Consider the following 23,652-nt stretch of genomic DNA (forward strand, 5'->3'; position numbering starts at 1 on the left):
CATTTCTTCATTTAGGTGAGCTAGTAGGCTCTGTGTGCCAGGTTTCTTTTAGTCTAGGTAACAATAAACATGGTTTTCATTCCTAAACCCTGCTTTCTCAAGAGCCCAAAATGAGTTACGTATTTGAGAGGACACCCGCTCACTCTGTTCCTTCCTAATGCTTTCTGGGTCTGCTTTATCCTTACATGTCATCGCCCTGCCTCGGAGGGAGCCCAGGCCTTTCCTCGCACCAGGCCTAACCCCAGTGCACTGTGGAAGGACTGCTACAGTTAGCTTTTGAAAGAAGAATGCATACCATGTATTTGACCTATTTTTCAGTCACTGACTTTAGTAGAAGATACCATGCCCCCTCAGCATGCTCCCTTCTCCCCTTTTGACTTTCAACTCATATTAACTTAAGCTGTCAGCAATTACTCCCACATTTCCAATTTGCCTGTGCTGCTACAGTATTTCTCAATTTAGAATTCTACAGACATTATATATCAAGAATTTAGCTCTCATGTAGCTCCTATACCTCCCCTCTCCCACCCTAATGTAGTTATATCACTATTTAATTAAATGAGTAATCAGTCTGTGGTAATGCCGCCTATATAAATATTCATTGCTTGTCCAGTAATAGATTTCCTTTTATAAAGCTACTCTCCAGTACTCTCTACCTTTCTCTCTTATCTGCCATCTCTCTCATAATCCTTTCCAAATATTCTATCAGTTTTTCAATGAAATTCCTCTCTCCCTTGTTTTTTTTTCAGCTTCCAGAATCTTTTCTGCCCCTGCACCAGTCTAGGGCTGCTGTTGTACATACAACTTTTCAACCTACCTTTGTGCCCTTCCTAGAGGTACCTATTCTGTCCTGCTTTTTGTTTTATTAGACTATATCCTCAAGTAGTCCTGTATCTAAGTACAGAACACAAGAAGTGAATTTTCTGATTACTTGTATATCTGAACACTACCCGTACAATGCAGATTTGCTGCATAGAGAATTTTAGGTTGAAAATTACTTCCTTAACATTTTAAGGCATCATGTTCTCTCAACTAGGTGTTAGTCAAGGAAATCAATGTCATTCTGATTCTTGGTCCTCTAAAATGATGTTTCTCTTACAAGGTGCCTACTCTCCATTCTTCCTGCTGTGAACACTTCAGAAGTATGTACCTTGGTGAGAATCTTATCGTTCACTCTCAGGAGCACCCACTGGGTAGATAAATCGGGATCTGGCTACTCCTAGGTAATCTATGAAAGGGAAAAGAAATGTTTCCACACAAAAGTCTATACACAAATATTTATAGTAGCTTTATTCATAATTACAAAAAAAAACTGGGAAAAATCCAGATGTCCTTTAACTGACAAGCAAAGAAATAATGGAATACTACTCAGCAATAAAAGAATGAACTGTTGATTCATCCAACACAACCAATGAACATTAATGTGCTTTGTTGAGCATCTTAAGCCAGCTCCATTTGGATGACTCCCCATTGTGTGTTCGCATGACACTCTGGAAGGCAAAACTATGGAGAGGAAAACAGATGAGTGGTTCCTGTGGCTCAGAGTTGGCAAGAGAGGTTGTTTATGGGAGGCGCATAGGGTGCTGGTTGTGGGGGTGAGTGGAGCTCTTCTATATGGACTGTGGTGGGAGAAACTGGGTTCTGTGTATTATTTGTCACAACTACTAGCCTGTGTAGTACAGATAAATGAACTGTGCTATTTGTAAATTTTAAAGTATCAAGCAGGATGTGGAGGGAAAGACTATGACAAATTCCTAAATTACAAATGAATCACTTAACCACACTGACCGGATGGGGAGAAAGTTGCTGACCTAAATTGTTGTGGGGAAACAAGTGATTTAAACAAAGACTGTGAAACTGGGGATGAAAAAAACTATATAGAGGGCTGGGGATTTAGCTCACTGGTTCCAGTGCCTGCCTCGAAAGCGCAAGGTCCACAGTTCAATACCCAGTACCAAACAAGCAAACAAAATAACTATATAGAAACTCTGTACTTCAGTTGTTAAATTTATTTCTTACATAGGTCTGGTTAAGAATTTTGAAATTATTTACACACTGAAGTTGGACAAATAAATTACAGTTGATATTACTAGATTTTTAGAGGCTAGAATAAGCTCTGTGGTCCTGAGTTAGATTTGGCGGTATCAATGTGCATTCATGTTTGTAAAAGTATATGCATGTGAACATAAGAACAGATATGCATATGCATGAGTTAGCATCCATACTCATGTATCTTAGAAACTTCTACTGGAGGGGTTAGAAGGAATAACAATGAACATAACCACCATCAAAATCTTGGTTTCTAAATACCATTCACTAATAAACTAGGACTCATTAGAGAACTGGTTAACCCTGGGGTTTTAGGTAGAGAAAATACAAGATGAGCCAGAAGCATTTTGTGGTATCAGGAAAATAAAAGATTATTTTACAAAAGAGATGTAGGGGCCGTACCAAAGGTCAATGGAGCCAACCTGAAGAAACTCCCAATGGCCAAAGTTGGAACTGTGTGTGTGTGTGTGTGTGTGTGTGTTCACATGTGTGTACATGGGTATAGTGCTGGGGAACAAAACCCAAGGCTAGCTAGGCAAGCTTCCCATCACTGATCTACTCCTCAGCCTCCAAGCTGGAACTTCAGGCAGCAAAATAATGACGGTACTAGATAATGACCCACTTGATAAAATAATTACCCACAAATACACATAGATATAAATATGTCACCGAATGAGGAAGAAGCAACTACTCTTCCTTACAGGAGAATTTTGATTAATAAATTTATTAGAAATGAAATAGAAGATCACCATTAGAATACTGCACTAAAAATTAGTTCTCAAAAGTTTAAGCACCAACACATATTTGCACAGTTTCAAAATAGTTTTTCCTAAAATATTTGGTAATTATAAAAGGAAAATTAGTAACTTCATAGTGAAAAGGTCAGATAGAGAGAACTTAACCAAATGATAAAGGTATCACCAGTAATATATAACAACATGTGTATGCCACTATTATGCACCAAGATGCATATCATCTCTGAAAGATCCTTCCTAATAATACATAACTTCAATTTAATTATGAGAAAACATCAGAGAAGCCCAATTTGAGGACTTTTCTAAAAAAACACCTGACCAGAAAAGTTTAAAAAATGTCAATCATGAAAGGTAAGACTAGAAATTGTCTCAGATTGGAAGATACCAAGGAGACGTAACAACTAAATAGAATGTGTAGTCTGGGTTTTGGAAAAGGGACATTAATGAAAAGACTAGTAAAAACAGAAATAAGTTATGCATATTTGCTAATAGTACGTTATCTCAGATAACTGCATCAAGGAATGGTAGATATTCTGTGGTTATACAAGCTGTTAACATAAGGGGGGAGCTGGGTAAAGGGAACCCAGAATTCAACTGGAAAGCACTAAAAGGCACATTTGGGAAGGAAGTCAATTCTTGGGAAAAAAAGGGATAATACTGGGTAAGTTTTCCATTTTTATGGGTTTTAGGTTAAGGGTCAACACTATGTAAAGCAAAGCAATATAAAACCTGTCTTTCTGGACTGAAAAATGGGGACAGAATTCAGACAACCATGGCCCCTGGAAAGTGAGGGTGGACCCCAGAAAAAAACACAGCCAGAAAGGAGGAACCCAGATCTCACACAACTCAGCCCAAATCTAAGGCTAAGCCCCAACTCCTGCATGCATAGAACAAAGTGAAGGATAAAAGTGAACTGAGATTGTAGCTACTGCCTCAGAGGAGCCTGCACTTTGAGTCCTTCAAAGTTAATTATTAAAACAAAATCATCAATACTCTACAGAGGAATGTATATAATCCAGAGTTCCCATACTGTAATACTCCAGATAGCCAAGACAAAATCCAAAATTACTTGACATGTGAATAATAAGGAAAATGTGACAAATTCTCAGGGAAAAACATTACTGTAACAGACCCAGTTCCTGAGGTGGCCCAGATGCTGAAATCTGTAAAGAGAATTTTATGAATTATTATAACTATGGTCAGTGATATTTAGAAAAACATACCAAAAATGAAGATACAGGCAATCTCAACAGAGAAACTAAAAATGAACTAAGTGAAGGTTATATTAAAAAAATTACAGTATCTAAACAAATTATCATATGGACTTAAAGAGAAAATAGAGATGATAGAAGAGCTAGTGAACTTAAACATGGAGCGATTAAAGTTATCCAATTGGAAGAAAAAAAATTTTTTAAAGGTATTTTTAAATGAACAGCATACCCAATAAGATAATAATACAAACATAAAAGAACAGTGTTTGCAGAGATATGGAGAAACTAGAATCCTCATACATTGCTGCAGGAATGTAAAACTGGTGCAGCTGCTGTGGGAAAAAAAGTCTGATACTTCCTCAAAAAGTTAAAAAATAATTCTGCCCTTTCCAATAAGCCCAAGAGAAGTAAAAACAGGTAGTCAAACAAAATGAATGTTCACAGCAGCACTATTCATAGTAGCCATAAAGTGGAAATGATGTATCTACTGCTTGATGAATGAATACACAAATATGGTACTAACCACACAAGGGAGTATTATTCAGCAATAAGAAATAATGAAGTATTGATTCACACTATGTGAAAGTATTTCAAAAACATTATGCTAAGTGCTTTAAAAAGCCAGCTTTAAAAAGTCATTATGTTGCTTAGGTGAAATGTCCCGAATAGATAAATCCATGAAGACAGAAAGCACACTACTGGTTGCTAGGAGTTATGGGGAAGAACAGCCAATGACTGCTTAGAGGGCATTGTTTCTTTTTGGAATGATACTGGTATTTTGGAACTAAAGGGAAATGACGGTTGAAAACATTGTGGATGTAGTAAATGTCATTGAATCATACAATTTAAAATGGTTACTTTTGCTGTATGAATTTTCTTTTTTGGGGGGATGGTAGTGGGGATTGAACTCAGGGCCCTGCACTGAGTTATAGCCCAAGCCTACCATCCCTCCCACCACACATACACACACACACACACAAACACACACACACACACACACACACACAAACACTTATATTTTATTTCAAGGCAGAGTCTTGCTAAGTTGCCCAGGTGGGACTCAAAAGTTGTGATCTTCCTGCCTCAGCCTCCCAGAGTCCTGGGATTACAGGTGTGTATAACCATACCCAGCTGTAATTTAAAAACATGAAAGTGTCTCTACGATTTATGGTAGAACACCAAAAGGTTTAATACATATAATTAGGGCTGGGGGTGTAGTTTAGTAATACAGTTTGTGTGAAGCCCTGAGTTCAATCCCTAAAAAGGGGGAAAAAAGTAGTGTCATGACAGAAGAGAACAGAAAGAATAGGGGGTAGAAGATATGCTTAAAGAAATAACTAGAAATTTATCAAATCTGGTAAATATACATTTTGAAATTTAAGAAGCTTAGTAATTCTCTTCTCTCTTCCCCCCCATCTAGATTCCTGACAACCAGAATTATCCCAGAATTCAATGTAATTCATCATCATAAAGGGGAAAAATCGTATTATTGGAATGTATACAGAAAAAGCATTTTTACAATGTCAACACTTATTCACGATAAAACTTTCAAACAACTAGACATAGAAAGGAACTTCTTCAATGCAAAAGCAAAAAAAACCCCTCTACATACTGAATACTTTCTAATATTAGGAATGCAGCAAGGAGTCCACTTTCACCACTTTCACTCAATATTACACTGGAACCTTTAACCATTACAATAAAGAAAAAGGAAATGAAAATAAGACGTGGAGATCAGAAATGAGGCAAAACTCCATTTTTAGGTAACAGGATTATTTACATAAAGTCTAAGGAATCTATAAAAAATAGAATTACTTTAGCAAGGTTTAAAGATGTCAGTTAATATTTAAAAACCAGTTGTATTTCATACAACAGCAAATAACTGAAAGATAAAATTTAAGAATAATTCCATTAACCTAGTAATACATTTAACAAAAGATACACAAACTTCTACACTGAAAACCACAAAATATTACTGAGAGCAATGAAAGTCTAAAGAGGTATATCATGTTCATGGACTACGTCTTAGTCTCATTTGTGTTGCCAGAAACTAGGTAATTTATAAATAACATTTCTCATGGTCCTGGAAGTCCACTTTCTGGGCCGCATCTGGGGAGGGCCTTTTTGCTAGGCTTTATCCTATGACAAGAGGATGGAGGGGCAAGAAAGGGGTGAAAATTTGTTCTTGTATAATGCATCCACCCCCATGATAAGAACACTACCCCATTCACGACTGCAAAGCCATCATGGCCTAATCACATCTCATGGGCTCTGCCTCCCAACACTGTTGGGGATTACCTCTCTACCACATGCTTTTTTGGGAGACAAATTCAAACCATAGTGGATCCTCAGTATTACCAAAATGTCGATTCTTCCTCAAATTATAGATTTAATGTAACCCAATCATAAACCCACCAGCATTACTAGCATGGTGCTTCTAAATTTTATGCAGAAAAGGACCTAGAATTTTGAGAGTAATCTTGAAAAGAAATACAAAACTGAAGAGCATACACAGTTTGATTCAAGACTACTATAAAGCCACAGTAATCATAACAATTTCATTTGGCATAAAAATCAACAAATGAATCAGTGGAGCAGAGTGGAGAGCCCTGATTTAGATCCACACTTTCAGAGTAGCTTTTTGCCAAAAGCACGAAAACAATTCATTGGGGAGACTTTCAACAACCTGTGTCACAATAACTGGCTTTCCCTGGGGGGGCGGGGGGGGGGGGGCGGGGAAAGAGGACCTAGATTCCCATTTTACAACTTACATACAAGGAAGCAATCCAAAGTAAACCATGGACCTAAAGACAAAAGCTAAAATTATAAAGCTCTTAGAGAAAAACCTAAAATAAAATTTAAAAACTAAGATAATTTAGAAGGAATAGGAAATAGGAAAGCAGAAAAACATTTCTTAGGATGCACATCATAAAAAAAAAAAAGCGGCTTTTAAAAATTCTAGAAAACAGAAAATGGACATTTACAATGCCTCCACTTTGGTCAATATTTACGGGCAGGAGACAGCATTATGCAAAGGATTAGACATTGCACTGACACTGTCTCTTAACTCTCCTTTAACTCTAAAATACTTCGTTGCAAAGTTTTTCTAATTTGTCAAGAGGTTGATCTTCAGGTATTATGCTTTGAAATATAAACTTGATAAAACATTTAGAGCTTTTCCTTCCGCAACCCAGATTAACTGAATTTGAAATATGAACTGTTTAACTCTACAAGGTTCCAAATTTGATGTGATATAATTAGGTGAGTAGCTCACACCTAAATCTGCTGGTGAAACTGTCCCCTGGTGACTTAAAGAGGTCTTCAAATTGTCTCACACTTGACCACTGACCCGCAGTGAGGTCTCTGAGCCGGCTCTGCGACCACTTGGCCAACAGAGTACGGGGAAGTGATGATGAAGCTCTGACCCCAAGCCTCAAAACACTGGCAGTTTCCACTTCCCATCTTTTGATGCCCACAGCCATACTGTAAGGAAGCCCAAGAAGGAAGTCCTGTGAGGAGAAAGAGGGAGCTGCTGACCGTCAAGTCAATGGCCAGCATTAACTCACAAGCCGCGAGGGAGCCATTTTGGAGTTGGGAGTGAAGTCTCCTGCTCCACTTGAGACACTCCAGGTGACACTGGAGGATCAGAGACAAGACATTCTTGTCAGTTCCTTCCCAAACTATAGACTGATGCACAGAATAAATAATTGTCTGAACCATTAATATCTGAAGTAATCTGGTATACAATAGACACTGGGCTACTCTTTGATATTACATATTCCTAGCCTGGTTTTCTCAAAATGGAAGCCTGAACATGCCAGCCCCCTTGACTCAAGGTTGAGTTAACCAAATCTATTCTTTGTATGACCCAAAAGGCCACAGAGGTCAGAAAAACCACCAAACAAAGAAAACTCTTCACTGCTGCTTTATTTTGATCCACCCACAGTACAGAACCTCTCAAAGAGCTGTGAAAGGGGAAGGTTACATTTCTTTTTGGGAGCACCTCCATTTTAGTTTCTGTTATCACTTTGAAGAAAGTAAATCATTTCCAAAGAAGAACATTTTAAATTCCAAGTGTTTAAGACTCAGCTTGCATTTTGTTGTGTTCAAAAAGAAGTAGCATGTTTTAGCCAGAGCTGGAAGATTCTTTTGTAGCATTTTCATTTTCATGTAGAACAGAAGGTCTTCACTGTCTGGCTGAACCGGTCTATAATTTTCATATGCAACTTTTCATATCAAAAATGTTTCATTTTTACCTCTACCCACAAACAGATGCTATTTAAAAAAGAAAAATAACAGGCACACACACTCACAGCTAAGTTTAAAACCAGTCAAGAACCACAGCATTACTAACATGGAAAATGAACTTTTGCTGCCCTCTCCTGCTAAAACAAGGAAATACTAAAATACCAGATTTATGAAGCTGTAGCAAAATCCTCAAACCAAAAGCAATGGACAAGTCATTCTCATTATACTTCAATCAAACATCAGACAACAACCAGAAAATGTATTGGTAATATTTATATTTGAAATTTCCCCACTGATACATGAGGTTTGGATTACAACTTATTTACAGTAAGTGATTTTTTTAAAAAGTAAAGAGGGAGGGATGGGCTGAAAGAAACTGAAAGACAGAAGACAAAGAGGGAGAAAAGAAGAGTGGAGGAAGGAGAAGGGAGGGGAAAAGGAAGGGAAGAAAAGGAAATCTATATTCATAGACATTGTTCATTTCCAGGAGAGATACTAGTGCTGCTGTCGTGCACAAGAAGCAGCACGCACTAACATTCCACTATATCGAAGTCTGCTCCCTTTCTTTCAAGATGCGCAATCCTTCTTTTAGATTTTCAAAATTAAATATAGAGAAATATAAAAATGCATTGCCAATATACCTATTACAAAAATCCTTTGTGGCTCATTCCTTATCTCCACTCAGAGAAGCAGCTGAGCCAGAATACAAAAATAAAAATATTCATGTGCAAATAAAACATCACTGATCATGTCTGGTGCCACCTTTTTTTTTTTGCTACAGGTGACTGTCACTTTGTGATAACATTGGTAATAGCATCAAAACACAAAATCTCTTCATTTCCTGGACCAGGTCAGTGCATCTAATTAATGGGAAGAACAAAAAGAAAAACAGGAAGAACAACAAAACTCCGGAACACTTAAAAATCCCAATAACATCCTATCATCCACACATCCCTTACCCACCCCCCATCCCCACAAAAAAATAAAAACGCTTTTAAAGCTCTAAATATACTTTTTTTTTTTAAACTTTCCATAGTGTGATTGAGCCTAGGGCTATACATTTAAGTACAGCAGGTGCAACTATGAGCAATTCTTGGCCCCGCACCTGGACTGCCCCACGCGTGGAAGGAGATACAAAATAAATGAAAACCCTTCCATTTAGGCAAGCATGCCCAAGAGGAAGGAGTATAACCCTGCTTGTAAGTATCCGGCGGGATTGAGGGTATCATTCGTTTCTTACATTTTTATATTTTTCTTTTATTTTATAAAAAGTCAGATGTGAAGGAGAACAAAAAATTGAAAAGGACAAAAAGTAAACACTCAAAGCGAACAACTGGGGACACTTGCACAAAGAAAGGAATGCATGCGTGACTCAGGAGACAGGGGTCACTTTGCTCACATAGCTGTTCCAAGCCACAGCCTCAGGCCTCAGCATCATTCGAAACCACAGGGTTGAATCGTTTTTTTCTTTCAACAACACTCTTAATCCCATCCCTGAAACCAATATGGTAGGGAAAAGGCTGGAGTGGTCATCACTCACTAACTACAATATTTGCTATTTTAAAAATATATTTATATATAATTCTGGAAACTATGAGACAAAATACAACACGAAGATGCATTTCTCACAATGAACTCAGGTCGCAATGACAGCAGAACTGCAGGAAGGGACAGAGAGAGGGCTGCTGCAAATGCAGCCAGTACATCCTTAAATATGTCACATAGTGCAACAGTTCAAGATTACCTCAGTTACCCCGCAACACCGCACACAACATGACAAATGTCACATTGTCACTTTTAGTTAAAAAAGGAAAGACAGTGTTTCTTCTCAGAAGTTGCCCTAGGAATTTTAGACAGAGGGCTCTAATTGCTTCTTTAAATGTCTAAAATTTAGGTTTATTCTTCTCGGTTTGGAATGGCAAACACACAAAACTGACATCAAAGTATCTGTGTCCTTTTCACTTTCACTCTGAGGAAAGGACAAGGTGCAGAAAGGGACTCTGGCCTTTCTCGTTTCAAATGACTGCATTTCATTTGAGTAAGCAGAGATTCTTCATAAGCCTATGATTTTCTTGTCTTCCATCTCATGGCAAACAATAGTTTATACCATCAAAAGTAAAGGTAGAGTCACAACTAAAGGGCTAAAATCAAAGGGCTGAAGAATACTTGTTACAAATTTTTTTTTTTTTTAATCAAGATCAGTATTTGAACTTGTACCTTTGCTCTGGCACTTTAAGCAAGTTGTTTCGTTTTGGACAGCCTCTGCCAACATTACATTGAATTTCCATTAATGTTCTTTTTTTAAAAAAAAATCTATTAATTCCATTAAATCATGTTGTTTGGGGTTGCATATGTCTTTTTAAACTGTTATTTCTTAGGAATTAACAAAGCTAGGTTTTGTTTTGTTTTCACTTCTTACAAAATTACTTAGATAATAATATCCATAATTAGCTGACTTTATGTACACACTGTGACCTGATTAGTAATCTGGAAACGTCATAGGGGAGAAAGGTCAGCAGCTTTTTTTTCCTTTTACTTGGAAACAAACTGCAAATTCTACTTTATATTTAAATGGAAGGAAGAAAATATACAAGCCCGTATTTATATTGTATTTCTAATTAACAGCAACAATAGCTCATATGTTCATGTTTGCTACTATCAAGACTCAACATATGAACATAGAATCAGTTCTATACCATGAATACTGCTGGAAGTAATGGTTCAGGATTATCAACTCACTGCTGCCATGTCTGTAACAAGCAAAAGCATCCAGGAAACAAATCCCAAAGCACAAATCTTTCAGTACACAATAATGCAACCACAGTGGGTAAGTACATATCATACACAAGTTCTTTCAGCAATTTACTACCCAAGATGTGAGAGTCCTCTTTTAATACAAAGCAGAGAGCCAATAGGATCTACCTATATAATACAGCCCTAGATTTTGTTTTTGCTTTTTCTTAAACAATTTGGTCACAATGCACCTTTGATATAAAAGCATTTTTAAACTTTATTATTAATACTCAGGACATTAGGAATTTCCAGATTTTTCAGTAGCATTTGTAGAACCACTTTTGGTAACAAATACAGCAGTTAGGAATATGCGTCCCATTCAGGATGCATAATGTTGATCCTGAATCCTTTCTGGCTAAAAACAGGGCTGGCGCTGTGATGAGATACAGAATGAGAATCTACAAAAAACACTGTGACATGTTTTTTCCCAGAGGCTACATCCTCCTTTGCTGAAATACTTTATAAACACGTATTAAAAAGTAAGGCAACAAATCCAAACAGTCCAAGCTGCTTGCTCAATTCCTCTCCCAATTAGATTAGCAATCCTGGTCATCAATTTCATGGTTGTATTGTTTAGTGTTTGTCTTTCTTATGTCATACGGTGCAAAAGGATGTTTTTCTGACATTTCTAAAACATCTCTAGTATGTATTTTCAATGATGTATGCAACTAATACTGGTCAGGTACTGAAGCTTGTGATGTCCCAGTGCCTGTTTTCAAAGGATTCAAGACATTGATTTGGATTCATCATAAACTGATGAATGAATCCAAAATTCCCTTTCCTACCATGTTTATCACCTCTTCTCTTTTAACTCCTAATTTTAAACCTAGAGGAGTACCAGGGACTACCTGGTTACTGGGAAGATGTTCACTCCAGGAGACAAAATTTTCATCAGGGACCATTATAATTCATGGCCCTTTTCCATACAGTCATTTAACTCATGAAGATGTGCAAAAGGAAAATATGTCAATCAATTACAGTCAAGTTATCCAGGGGAAGAAGTTATACAAACTCATAAGGAAATGACAGTCTTTTTTTCCCCCTTCCTTTCCTATAAATACATTTATCAGCTTAGCAGAAAGACAAGCTGAATTTAAGATTGTTCACATTTGAAAAATTGTATCATACTCTCTGCTAGTGATAAGGAACTCCTGATAATGGAATTTTAACATAGCAATTTCATCAACAGATCTTTGAAGACTGCTTTTTTGTTTTTAAGAGGGTTAAAACAATGGTTATGTTTGCAAAGTTCTGAGAAGTCCATCTACTGTCCAAACTTTGGATTGAAGTCCTTATTTTTTTTTTTCTTTTACTTAGAGACAGGGTATATACAGTGCTGTTGTAATAATGAAACAAATGTGAAATCTACTGTAAAGTTGCACAATACAGAAAACTGTTGCTCCATCTTCTACTACATAAATGTGTGACTCCACAGGTTAGTAATGTTGTCATATTTTTGTTAAGTTGGAATTATCCCATCACGTCTAAGCCCTCTCTTTAACTCCAGATCCTCCAATTTTTTCCACAATTCTTCGCGCTCTTTTTCTTTCTTTTTCTCACTGAGGAAGAAATAGAATAAAATGTTAGCAACTGAGAAGGCTTAAAGAGATTAACCAGTAATAACTGCCCCTTCACATTGCTTTCCTTATGTATGTGTTAAGTCTGAAAAGTTTGGCACTATGTTTGTGGATTTTTCTATTTGGCTTTTCTCTCTCGTGGGTCTTCTTTTTGATACTTATATAGACATAAAAGTCATACTAATGAACAGAGTAGGAGAGAACACACTATTTTACGGTTATCAAATTAATATCCCATTATACTTAGTTTAACACAGAAAATTAACTTCAAAATTATCAAGAAGCAAAAATGGGGATGATTTGTATGTACCAATTATTCTAAAACTAGGAGCACTTAGTGATTTTTACTTGAGGCCTAGTTAAAACCTAACTTTGTTCATTTTCACATACATTCTCAAAGGGATGCTAGAGTAACGGTGACACAGTGAATGTAGAAGGCTAAGAAGATACACCCTCTCCTTTAGTCATACCTATTCTTTCTACACCATGGAAAGAGAAGTCTTCTTTGGTAGTTTCTGAAAACTTGTAATTTCAATTTTAATTCATGATATGAATGGAACTTTGTTGATATTATTATTATTTATTGATGTGCAAAATTACTAAGCCCTCAAATTTAGTTCAATATCGATTTTACTACTGATTTTCAGACTTTTAGATTTCACTGCTTACTAAAATTTATCAAAAACTGGTTGATCCAAGTAGAGTCCACAAATTTTATTTTGCCAAAGACATTTTGAAATTACTATTTTGTTTCAAAAAGGGGGGAAGGATATTTTATTATCAACCAAGTGGGAAGCACATATAAATATATGACTAAAATTTGTAAATTAAATAAATTCATTTATTAAAAGTAATTCACTGTGCTATCCCTAGTTTTCTCCTATTTCAGGCCCAAGTCAGACACTGTGGCAAAGGCCTGGTCCTTCACTTAGCAAAGACTTAACTTTAGCCACAGTACAAATTTTACTCAGAGAAATCCACATTGGTGAAATGAAATTTGTATGTAACCAATGCCTTGTATTTTTTGCTATCACCAATATTTTTTGAAACACTGCATTAACATTTATAGCAATAGAAATTAATTCTCATTCCCCTCCCCCTCCCCGAAAAACACTAGAGAAACCTAATTTAATATTCTCTTTCCACTAGTCTTGCACGAATCTTGAAATACATAATATAGTAGTATCTTCACTTCAAAATTGATATTTTGATAATTTAGGCCTTGTTTACTACAATTAGTTTCAATAATCTCAAATGCAATCTGTACAACACAAATTTCAGTGGGCATAATTGTTTTCAAACAGTTACCTATCTGGTAATTTTGATCCTGAAAAATTGTATTTACAGGGTGTTAAGAGGCAAGATTAGATAATCATGCAATCATTGTGGATTCTAGATTCCTAACTGCAAGCAAACTCTGTGGCAAGTTATCAATTTCTGTTTCTCAACCCAGTTTGGGGATAATATTGGTCTAAAGAGATGTTCTCAGAGAGCACTTATTTGAGTACATTTAAATCAGTTCTACAGATGCAGCTGAGTTTTAATGCTTCTGACCTTTTTATTTGGAGGAGATGGGAACGGTAAGCAAGTGCTTGGGAACTTTATTCAACTGAAAAACAGCTGAACACATATCATATTCACATTGTTCTGATTAACAGTTTAAATTATATTGATGTCCTCACAATAACCATCATGTATTACCAAAACATTTCATTCACGTTCTCGATGAGTTTTCTAGCATTCAATGCAATTTGTCCTATGGGGTTTTCTTCTAGGTGAAATTTATGATGGGTTATCATACAGCTGTCATACTGACAACTGTTATCTTCAAAACTCCTAAATATTTCTCATGTATTTATTGCCCCCTTATTCTTTCCCACTTTCTCTTTCCCTGTAGGTAGGAATTTTAAAACTTAACCACACTGTCATCATGGGGATACTGTCCAATTCTCTTCCAGTTTCAATTTTACAAAGCGCTGGCACAGGTATCTAGTAGGGTTAACATTTACTTCACCCACTGTTTTCAGATTTGCTGTACTCTTAACAGCTCTGAACTGAAGCCATTAACTTCTTGCCTCCTGAAGAGTAATCTTCACTCAGTTCTTCTCTGACAGTACCAAATAAACCTCTTCGTTCTCTTTTCTCATTTTCAAATCCATAGAGAAACCAGTGCTTCTATCTGTTCAGTACAATCTAGTAGTACTCACTTGAACAAAGTGTTACCTTTGCTTTAAAAAAAAATTTCTCATTAAGAAAATCCACTCACTATAAACCATTTTAATATGCCAAAATATCAGAAACAACCTCAATTTTGTCTATTCCTAGTCTCTTTGGTTACCTTTTTCAGAGGATTAGTCTGATTAGATGATAAATGATCATAAAACATTTTCATTATTGACATTCATTAAATATGAACCAATTAATTTGAATATTTTAGAAATAAGGCCTTCAAAATATTTTTAATTATAAAAATATTTTTCTGGTGCTAGGAATCAAACCTAAGGCCATTTACATGCTAGGAAAGCACTCTACCATCACAAGCCCCTTCGATATTCTTGATAGGATTATATAGATTTAATCCTTGTTCAACGAGGGTAATAGAGCATTCTGTTGCTCTTAAAGACAAAATGGGACACACAACAATATTAATATGTGCCCTTAACCCTTTTTTAAGTAATTTTTTAAACGATTTTAAGTCTGGGGCAAAGAGGTTTATTATAAATTCAATGTGTTGCAACAACTGCTAATAGAGTGAATTAAAGGCTATTTAAGTTGCAAGTGTGGCATGACCTATCCCATAATTGATATTTATCCCAATAACGTGGTTAAGAAGTCAGCCTCTGTTTACAGCTAAATACTTGCCACATTCCATAATTAAGTTGTTTTTTCATAAACCACATCCTTGGTAACTTAAAAAAAAAAAAAAAATATATATATATATATATGTATGTATGTATGTATGTATCACTGCAGTGGTCTTTTGCCCTCTGCCACCAAACTTTTCCCTCATTTCTCTTTTTATCAGTAAAACACAAGAAATACACTCAAATTTAGGCAAAACATAAAAGCAAGGAAAGCAGATAGCCTTCTCCTGGAGGTTCAGCAGGTACTGGTTTGAACATCTGCATACACCTCTAAGGTCCTCTGTGGTCCCTAGCTTGATGCTCTACAAGCTGACATTGCTTCAGGGTGATCATAGCCAAACTGGAGACCCAACTGCTAAGAGCTACCTAGTCTTTCCATGTACGACTTCTGAAAAGTTGGGACATATTGGACAAGAAATAACAAATTTGGAGAATTGTGTAAATGAGATGTAAGAAAGACTTCACTAAGCTGTTTACTCTATGGAGTTCTACTGGCTTTTGCTCCCTTATTGTCTAAATCTGAACATTAAAACTTACCTACTGCCAGATTATCAACCTATATTCCTTTACTGCCCTGTAAATTGTAATGCATTTGTTGGGTTCTACAATGGAATGTTAAAGTTTCACACCAAAGAGCTGGATAACAGTGCCTCATTCCTCCTCTGTTAAAGAACAACACCAGCCCAATTCTAGCTTAAGCAGGCTAGGAATGGGAGTTTGGATGGCAGCCTAGTTGACGGTCTCCATAAGTGAGCCTGAAATACCAGTTATTTGCCAGGCTCTTAACCCTGAGGCAGAACTGAAATACAGGAAGGTAGGAGAGCACACTTTATCACTATTGCAGAGCTTTGTTGCTGAATGGCACACTAGTAAAGACACACCAATGAGCATGCAAACATAAATAATAAAGGAATAAAGGTGAACTGGTTATGATTTGGAGTGCAAGTAGGCAACTTTAGGAAAGAACAAGGAAAAAAACTCAATAGTCTTTTGCATAGCAGACAAAAAAGCTTTAAAGTTACCGCTGCCTATCTGACTTGTACGTCGCTGTGAGTTCATCAAACATGGCGCTGTTCATCTCCATAAATGCCTTCAACACATTGTACACTAATGCCACAATAGCCCTGTGGAGGGAGAGGGGGAACATGCTGGTGAGTTGGGGGGTTTTTTCCGGTGAGTTTTAAATATGTTGCTGTAGGAGGAAAGCGAAAGGCTAACTACAGTACTATTGCATATTGTTTCCATCCCTTTTTAGACAACTAGAAGTGACCTACAGGTGACTCATTTCCACATCAAGAAATTTGAATTCTTTACTATTCAAGGTGAAATCTATCTAAGAGGGGGCAGAAGAAGAAAAAAATTAACTCTGCCCTTGTAATTATTGATACTTGGAATAGACTTGGCCACGACCACCTGATAACTTCATGTAACAGAGTATAAAAATAAAGCAACCTCACCCTAAAAATAAGCACCTGCAGTAGGACTAACCTTAGAGAGATCTTGATTTGCATAATATTTTACTTTTAAAGTAATAATATACATAATTCATCAAAATGAGAAGTGGTTCCCATGGAAACAAATTGTATGAATGTGTGTGTAAAGTGTGTATGTAGAACTATTTACATACAGTTGCTCATACTCAAAGATATGACACGAAGCCCCTATATGCTGAGCAGTTTAACAGGAGCTATTTGACTGTAATCTGCATCAGTCCATCCACTCCAGCTGAGTCCCTCTGCTGCCCCAAAGCTGACACAGTAACTGGCAAGATGGTGATGGTTGCTATTAGCCGAGCAACACTACAACAGCTCAACAGCCAAAATGGTGGGTGGCCCATGCTTATCAAATGGAAAGAGAAGCTCCTGGACATTGTGAGGATCATGTCATGATGGGCTTAACAGCTTCAGACCAGAGTCTAAATACCTTTGCAAAAACACTCAATATTACTTCCAATTTTACAACAAATGTGCTCCCGTTACTACTAGGAGAGCGAGTCATGTTAAAACACAAGTCGTTTCCAATACATTTATAAGAAAGAGTACTTGTTAAGTAGCTTCTGTCCTATGTCCACTGGAAGGAAAGTTTCAGATTGTTTCTGTTAAGGTTCTAGATTGCCACTGCTGTTGTGACAGCAGTGGAAAAGCACTGAGTATGGGATACTGAGAGTTGCAGAATTCCCTAAAACTGCTTGGAAGGAAGGGAGAGAGGGGGAGGGGGAGGGGGAAGGTAAGGGAAAGGGGAACTACACACGATGAAATAAAACTGAAAACTTACGGATTCCAATGTTCTTTTGAAATCCTATAAAGGCTGGAAAACATGATGGGAAGGATGACATTGGAGTTTTCCTCTATCAAACTCATGATGTACTCATTATTCCAATAATAGAGTGCTCTTTCTGCCACCTTTGGGAAAAGACAAGGGTAAAACAAATGACAATCTTTCCAAGCAAAGTATTTTTAAAGACTATTTTTTGGGGGGGTACCAGGGATCGAACTAGGGTCCTTGCGCTTGTGCAGTAGGCGGCAAAATCACTGAGCTAAATCCCTGGCCCCAAAAGACTATTTTTAAATTACTGAATCAAAAGTAAAATTAAATATTAATCATTTTCTGGATTTTTGTGGATTTAAAATCTCTCAGAATGTTCCAAAGCTGTTCATCAATTTGGAGAAAGTTTTCTTCCTGTTAATTTACATGCTCCTTTAAGACTTCCCATTTCATCCCAACTACACAATTTCCCTACACAGCTCCCAAGCTCCATGTCACTAATGACCCCACAGAACGACTACCCCATCACAGGTCCCCTTTCCTGGCTCCCCTCTCTCAACGTGCACATTTCAGATCAGCCACAGAGCCTTGCACCGCAACAGAGGATTGGAAACCCACGGGTGCCAGCCCTGTAGAGTGCCCGTGTTTACTCGGCACAACCTGTGGCCACTGAAGAGACTGCAGGTGGGATGCATCATCCTTACCACCACCCAGGAAGTAGGGTCCCTGCCCTCCTGGTGAGGACTTGGAAGTTTAGAGAGTGGGTAACCTGTTCACAGCTATGCTGATGTAAGTGGTAAAAGCAGGGACTTGATCCAAGGGCCTGGGCTTTCTCCAGAGCGAAGGTTTGGCCCCTTCCTTTGAATGGGGAGAGCCAGGAGATGGCTGGTCAGCTTCTGGCCTCGGGGACATTGGCTACATGCACACCCGCCTACCGTCTCGGGTCCCTGGTCTCGGGCCCCCTTGCCACCCACTGATTCCAATTTGGTGAGCTGGGCCTGAATTGCTTACCTTGGGTTTTATGAACTCAAGTGAACACCTCAAAAACAGGCCCAAAAATTTCTACAAAGGGTAGTGACTTTTAAAATTTTTTATTTCTACATGTTTGCAGTACACAATAATTACATTCACCATAGGGAGTTGGTACATGTACATCATCATTCCTTTTACTTTCCTTTGTCCTCCTCTTGAATAGTTACATGGGACCTGGGCTTAGCCTATAATCTTAGCACTCTGGAGGCAGGAGGGTCACAAGTTCCAGCCAAGCCTGGGCCATTTAGCAACCTAGTGAGACTCTGTCTCAAAAATTTAAAAATGGCTGGGGATGCAGCTCAGTGCAGAGCCGTGAGCTCAATTCCCACCCAGTGGGACCGCATCGGAAATCAACTGTGCCTGCACCCTGACTAATACTCCAGGCTCCAGAGCCACCCCATGTGTGGCATTGGTTAGGGCGTCTGAGCCACCCAAGACACTGTCTTTGTTTTGGAAGCTTCTGAGCATCTTTTAAGCCTCCCCAGTGATGCTCAACTAAGGAGATTCCTGCACCAAGTGTCCTGATAAAAGCAGACAAATAAGGAAAAGAATACAGATGTCTGAGCACTTTAGGTCCCATGCAATATGCAAATGTTCACCTAGATACTGTATCTATTTCAATCCAGACATATGTTGTAGCGTCTGAACCTTCAGGTAATGGTTTCTACTTTTCTTGCCTTTCTTTGTGGTTCAACCGCTAGGCTGACATAAGATCACTGCTCTGCCACACAAACATGTCTTTAGATCAAAAATCCAAACAACAGCAACAGCCAGTGTCTCTGTGCTGCAGGATAATAACAGTGTAGGGAGAATCCAGCATCCAGTGACCCTGTGAGAGCTGTGCTTCTGGGTTACCACAATTTGCACAATCTTTTGGGAATGACCGGCAGTCTGCAGAATTATTCCTCTAGGCTGGAGATGGACCTTTGATGAGACAGCCAGGGAAGGAAACACAGCATGTTGTTAACCCTGACCCCTCTCTTTTCTCTCCAGTGTGGGCTCCACAGCACCACAGCAAGGGCCCTGGTAAAACACTACCTTCCCTGTGTTCTCCCTTAGCGGCCACAAGGAGGCAGAGCAAGCCACTGAAAGGTCAAAGGCTTCCAGAAGAAACTGTTCAAGATCAAAATTGAACTCCACTTCCTATTAACTGAGACCTTGACCAAATAATCCTCTGACCCTCACTTTCAAAAATGAAAAAGCTTCACAGCATAATGTGACATCTATAAAAAATATATGTAAAACATCTACACAGCTCAGAGTATTAGGGCTGTCGGTTCCTTCTTATGCAGAACCCAGCCCGCCCACTTCGTATTCTGTAATTTCCCTAAGATAAGTTCTTCCACCACTTGGAGCTTCAGTGATCCTATGTGCATATCTGTGAAAATCAGGGATGGTGGGAACTCAGGTTGCTAGACAGGAAGCACTGTCACAGCAGCTTCCGGGAGCAGGTGCTCAAGATAGGCAGCCACTGTGAAGATCACTGTCATCATGGGAGAAAGGACCAAAGAGCAAAACAGCAATTAAAATGCCAAAAAAAACAAGCAACTAGTGTTCATTACATTTACAATTTAATCAGAATAATTTATGTTGCAGGGGCTATTTCCACTCGTGTACTCATCACTACTAACCTGAAAATGGGGGCTGGATACACACTTGGCAATTTGTTTAAACAAAGGTTCTTGAATTTTAACAAATTGTGACGGTTCAATCACATCCAGAATTTCTTCTAGTTCCCCAAGGAACATGACCTGTAAGAAGAAGCAAAACATTGATGGGAGACACTTTGTGTAAAAATGCTACATGATCACCATTTTAAGAAAAAGGTACACATAGAGCCAAATATAAGGGAACCAGGCATCATCCTACGTGAGAACATATTCACTTCACAAAGAATTCGGCACAGGGTATTTTGTTAAAAGTTTCCTACAGCGTTGAGAATATAATTCTACCTCCTCTGAAGAAAATCTACTTGCTACAAATACTATACAGAACCAAAGGCACTTACACTGTATCAGGGCCCTGGAAAATGGGCGCCCCCTGCAAGGCTCAAGGCTCACCTCCATCAGTCTCACCCAGCTACACAGACACACACACACACACACACACACACCATAAAAAAAGAAAAGAAAACTGGGAATGTGGCCCTCCTATGTGTAAGTTCAAAAGTTCACAGCAGCACAAGCTGGACTTCCTGCTAGGCGCTAGGTGCTATGCCACACCAACTCTTAGAACAAGGAAAGCCCAAAGTATAAACATGCCAACTCGCCCACACAAAGGGACCACATGAAACCCATTAGCACACACTAGCCCAATCTATACAGGCACACACAGACAGATAGACACACACACACCCTCTTCAGAGAGCACAGTGAATCTCTTGGCTTCAGTGCTGTGTGCCTAAAGAAGAGAGCTTCTAGGATCACAAAAAGGAGCCAGATAGAGTTGATTTGGTCAACTACACTAAATATAATGGAAAAATGCTAAGAGAAATTTCTTTTAAAAGGATACCTATTTAGCCATGAAAAGCAATTTCGGGGAAAAATTAAGTGTCCAACTAAAATATAAAAATTTACACGGCTTTCATATCTTGAGATGCACTGGACAGCAAGGCATGGTTAGATTTTATCTAACAAGTAGTAAGAAATTAGAAAGGAGGATTTGGAAAATTAAAGGGGGTTTGAGGAGGAAATTATTTCTGTAGAACATTAGGAATTGTCAAGATACTCATACGAGTTCTCCCCAAATAGAAACCTTTGTGCCAGGGCCATGTTCCGCCTGGCTCTTAACCTTCCTGGAGAGCATCTGTAGAGGTGTGCTGTGTGCCTGCCTCTAAACTGCTACCAAGTCTTGGCCCACGCCTCACATAGCAGCACCTGCTGCCTAGGGCTCAGGAACGGTGCAGATGTCGGAGCTCAGAACCTTCCAGAGCCACTTGGGAACAGCTGAAATTAAAGGCCTGTGGCATATTTTAAGAGTCTACATCCTAAGATCCCATCTGTACTATGCTTGAAAGTGGGGACTGGAGCGAGCAGCTCTAGCGTCTGTGCAGTGACAGCCAAACCTCCAGACTATGAAGGGAGAGGGCACTAGGAAGGTGACAGGGCTACGCTCCTGGCCTCACCTCCTCACCTCTTCCCACTCAGTGTGTCTGGATGGCTCCTCACCTTCCTTAAGCCTCAATCTCCTGGCCAGTAAGATGAGGATATTAACAGGCCTGCTGCATCACCCTACGAAAGGGTTTGGATGAAATGTGTGTACATTTACATGTTTAGCCCAGTGTCTGGCACTCGGCAGAGAACTTAGTGAGCTACTGACAGGCTTCGACATTAAGCACTCACCTCTTTTTGACTGCATGTTTTAGGCCAAAATTTCATTAACCCCCTAATAACCTAAAATTAAAAGGAGAAAAAAATAAGTAAGTAGAATTTAATTTTTCATGTAGGCTTTCAGGAAAAGTGTTTTTTCTTAAGTTTTCTGGAATTACAAAAAAAATACTTACTGGTTCTGTGAGTGAAGGATCTTTCTCCAGAAACTGCACTATACAATATGCCAACTAAACAAGGAAAAACATAAAGGACAAAATTTTAAATTCTATATGCTAAGGGTTGAAAAGATAAGTTTTAAAACTTTCTAAACCATTTTTGGACTCTGGTTTTAACTTCACAACCAATTCATTTTAACCATCATGAAGATAAAATATATCAACCAAAATTAAAGTTATTTTGTTTTCGGACCTAAGATCTCACTATGTGTGCCCAGGATGGCCTTAAATTTATGATCTTCCTGCCTGAGCCTTTCAAGAAGCAGAGACTACGGGGTTGCGCTGCCATGCCCAACGAAAAGCTACTTTTTCAAGCCAAAGCCTGACACTAGGAGAGCTCTAGGAGAATTTTTTTAAGAGCAATGAGACATGGAGCACCAGGTAATGAAAATCACAAGTGAAATCTCATTCAGTGTACTCCATTTACACACAGTTCAAGCCACGCCGCATAGGCTTCCTTTCTTGCTAACACCAATAGTACAAGGTTATACAGGGAAGGAGACACTTTCTCAACACCAGCACACAGACACTAACACAAGTTTACGAGGAGATAAAAAGTTGTACCCGCCACAGTTAGAACCTGGAAAAATGTAAAGAAAGCTCCACATCTGATGCTAACACAGGTAAGTAAGAATTCTTTTAAATGATCACAAAATGGGATAGCCAATGCCAGCACCAAGGGCAAAATTCACAAAAGGCTTGTAAAGATTCTGGGACAAGAAATCATTCACACAAACACCAACATTCTTAATATCTTCTAAATTAGAAACACATGGACTCATTTTTCCTGGAAACACAGATTTTCACATCTTTAAAGAAGAATTCTGCTTAGAAAAACGTGTTACATTTTTATGCAAAATCAAAACATTTTCATTAGAGGCAGGAGCGAGTCAAAGGTTTGAAATACTAAAATTAAATATATCACTAGAGCATTTATCTGCCCTCCTGTGACATCCTTACCACGCAAGGAAGTGTTAGCACAGAAATCAGAGTGAGGCCAAACAGGACATGCTTTTAAAAGTAATGAATGCTTTAAAAAATGTGAAAATGTTGATAGACGTATTTTCTTGCAAGAGAGTGTATTTGTCCAAAGTGAGAAAGAAATGCTGAGTAAAGTAGAAGAATGGGTAAAAGGGCAATGGACAGACTGGTGCAAAGTAAAGCTGGAACAAAACAAAACAACATTAAAAATGATGGCACAATGCCCAAAGATCTCAATCTGAAGACACAGCCCCTATGTCCAATACATAAAACAGACCCATAACAAGCGTAAACGTGGGCAAACTGTTGAAGTCCCCTGTGAAACAAGACTGA

The 23,652-nt window shown here is 38.3% G+C and overlaps 1 protein-coding gene across 4 annotated transcripts in view; it reads right to left on the reverse strand.

The window, feature by feature from the left end:
• Nucleotides 1–1,263: 1,263 nt before the first annotated feature.
• The window catches only part of Ppp2r5e (protein phosphatase 2 regulatory subunit B'epsilon), a 175,673-nt gene continuing 153,284 nt past the window's right edge, over nucleotides 1,264–23,652 (reverse strand). For all 4 annotated transcript variants that reach the window (XM_004837423.3, XM_004837424.4, XM_087195243.1 and 1 more), the window contains 6 exons: nucleotides 22,297–22,350; nucleotides 22,136–22,186; nucleotides 20,426–20,545; nucleotides 17,772–17,899; nucleotides 16,520–16,621; nucleotides 1,264–12,615 (listed from right to left, as the gene is read on the reverse strand). In XM_004837423.3, the coding sequence (XP_004837480.1) occupies nucleotides 12,516–12,615; nucleotides 16,520–16,621; nucleotides 17,772–17,899; nucleotides 20,426–20,545; nucleotides 22,136–22,186; nucleotides 22,297–22,350 (555 nt within the window). In that variant the 3' untranslated portion in view covers nucleotides 1,264–12,515. The remainder of the gene's footprint in view (nucleotides 12,616–16,519; nucleotides 16,622–17,771; nucleotides 17,900–20,425; nucleotides 20,546–22,135; nucleotides 22,187–22,296; nucleotides 22,351–23,652) is intronic.

This window comes from Heterocephalus glaber, unplaced genomic scaffold, assembly GCF_053883595.1.
Source record: "Heterocephalus glaber isolate CG9 unplaced genomic scaffold, H.glaber_assembly_v1.0 deba00001608, whole genome shotgun sequence".
Lineage (NCBI taxonomy): Eukaryota > Metazoa > Chordata > Mammalia > Rodentia > Bathyergidae > Heterocephalus > Heterocephalus glaber.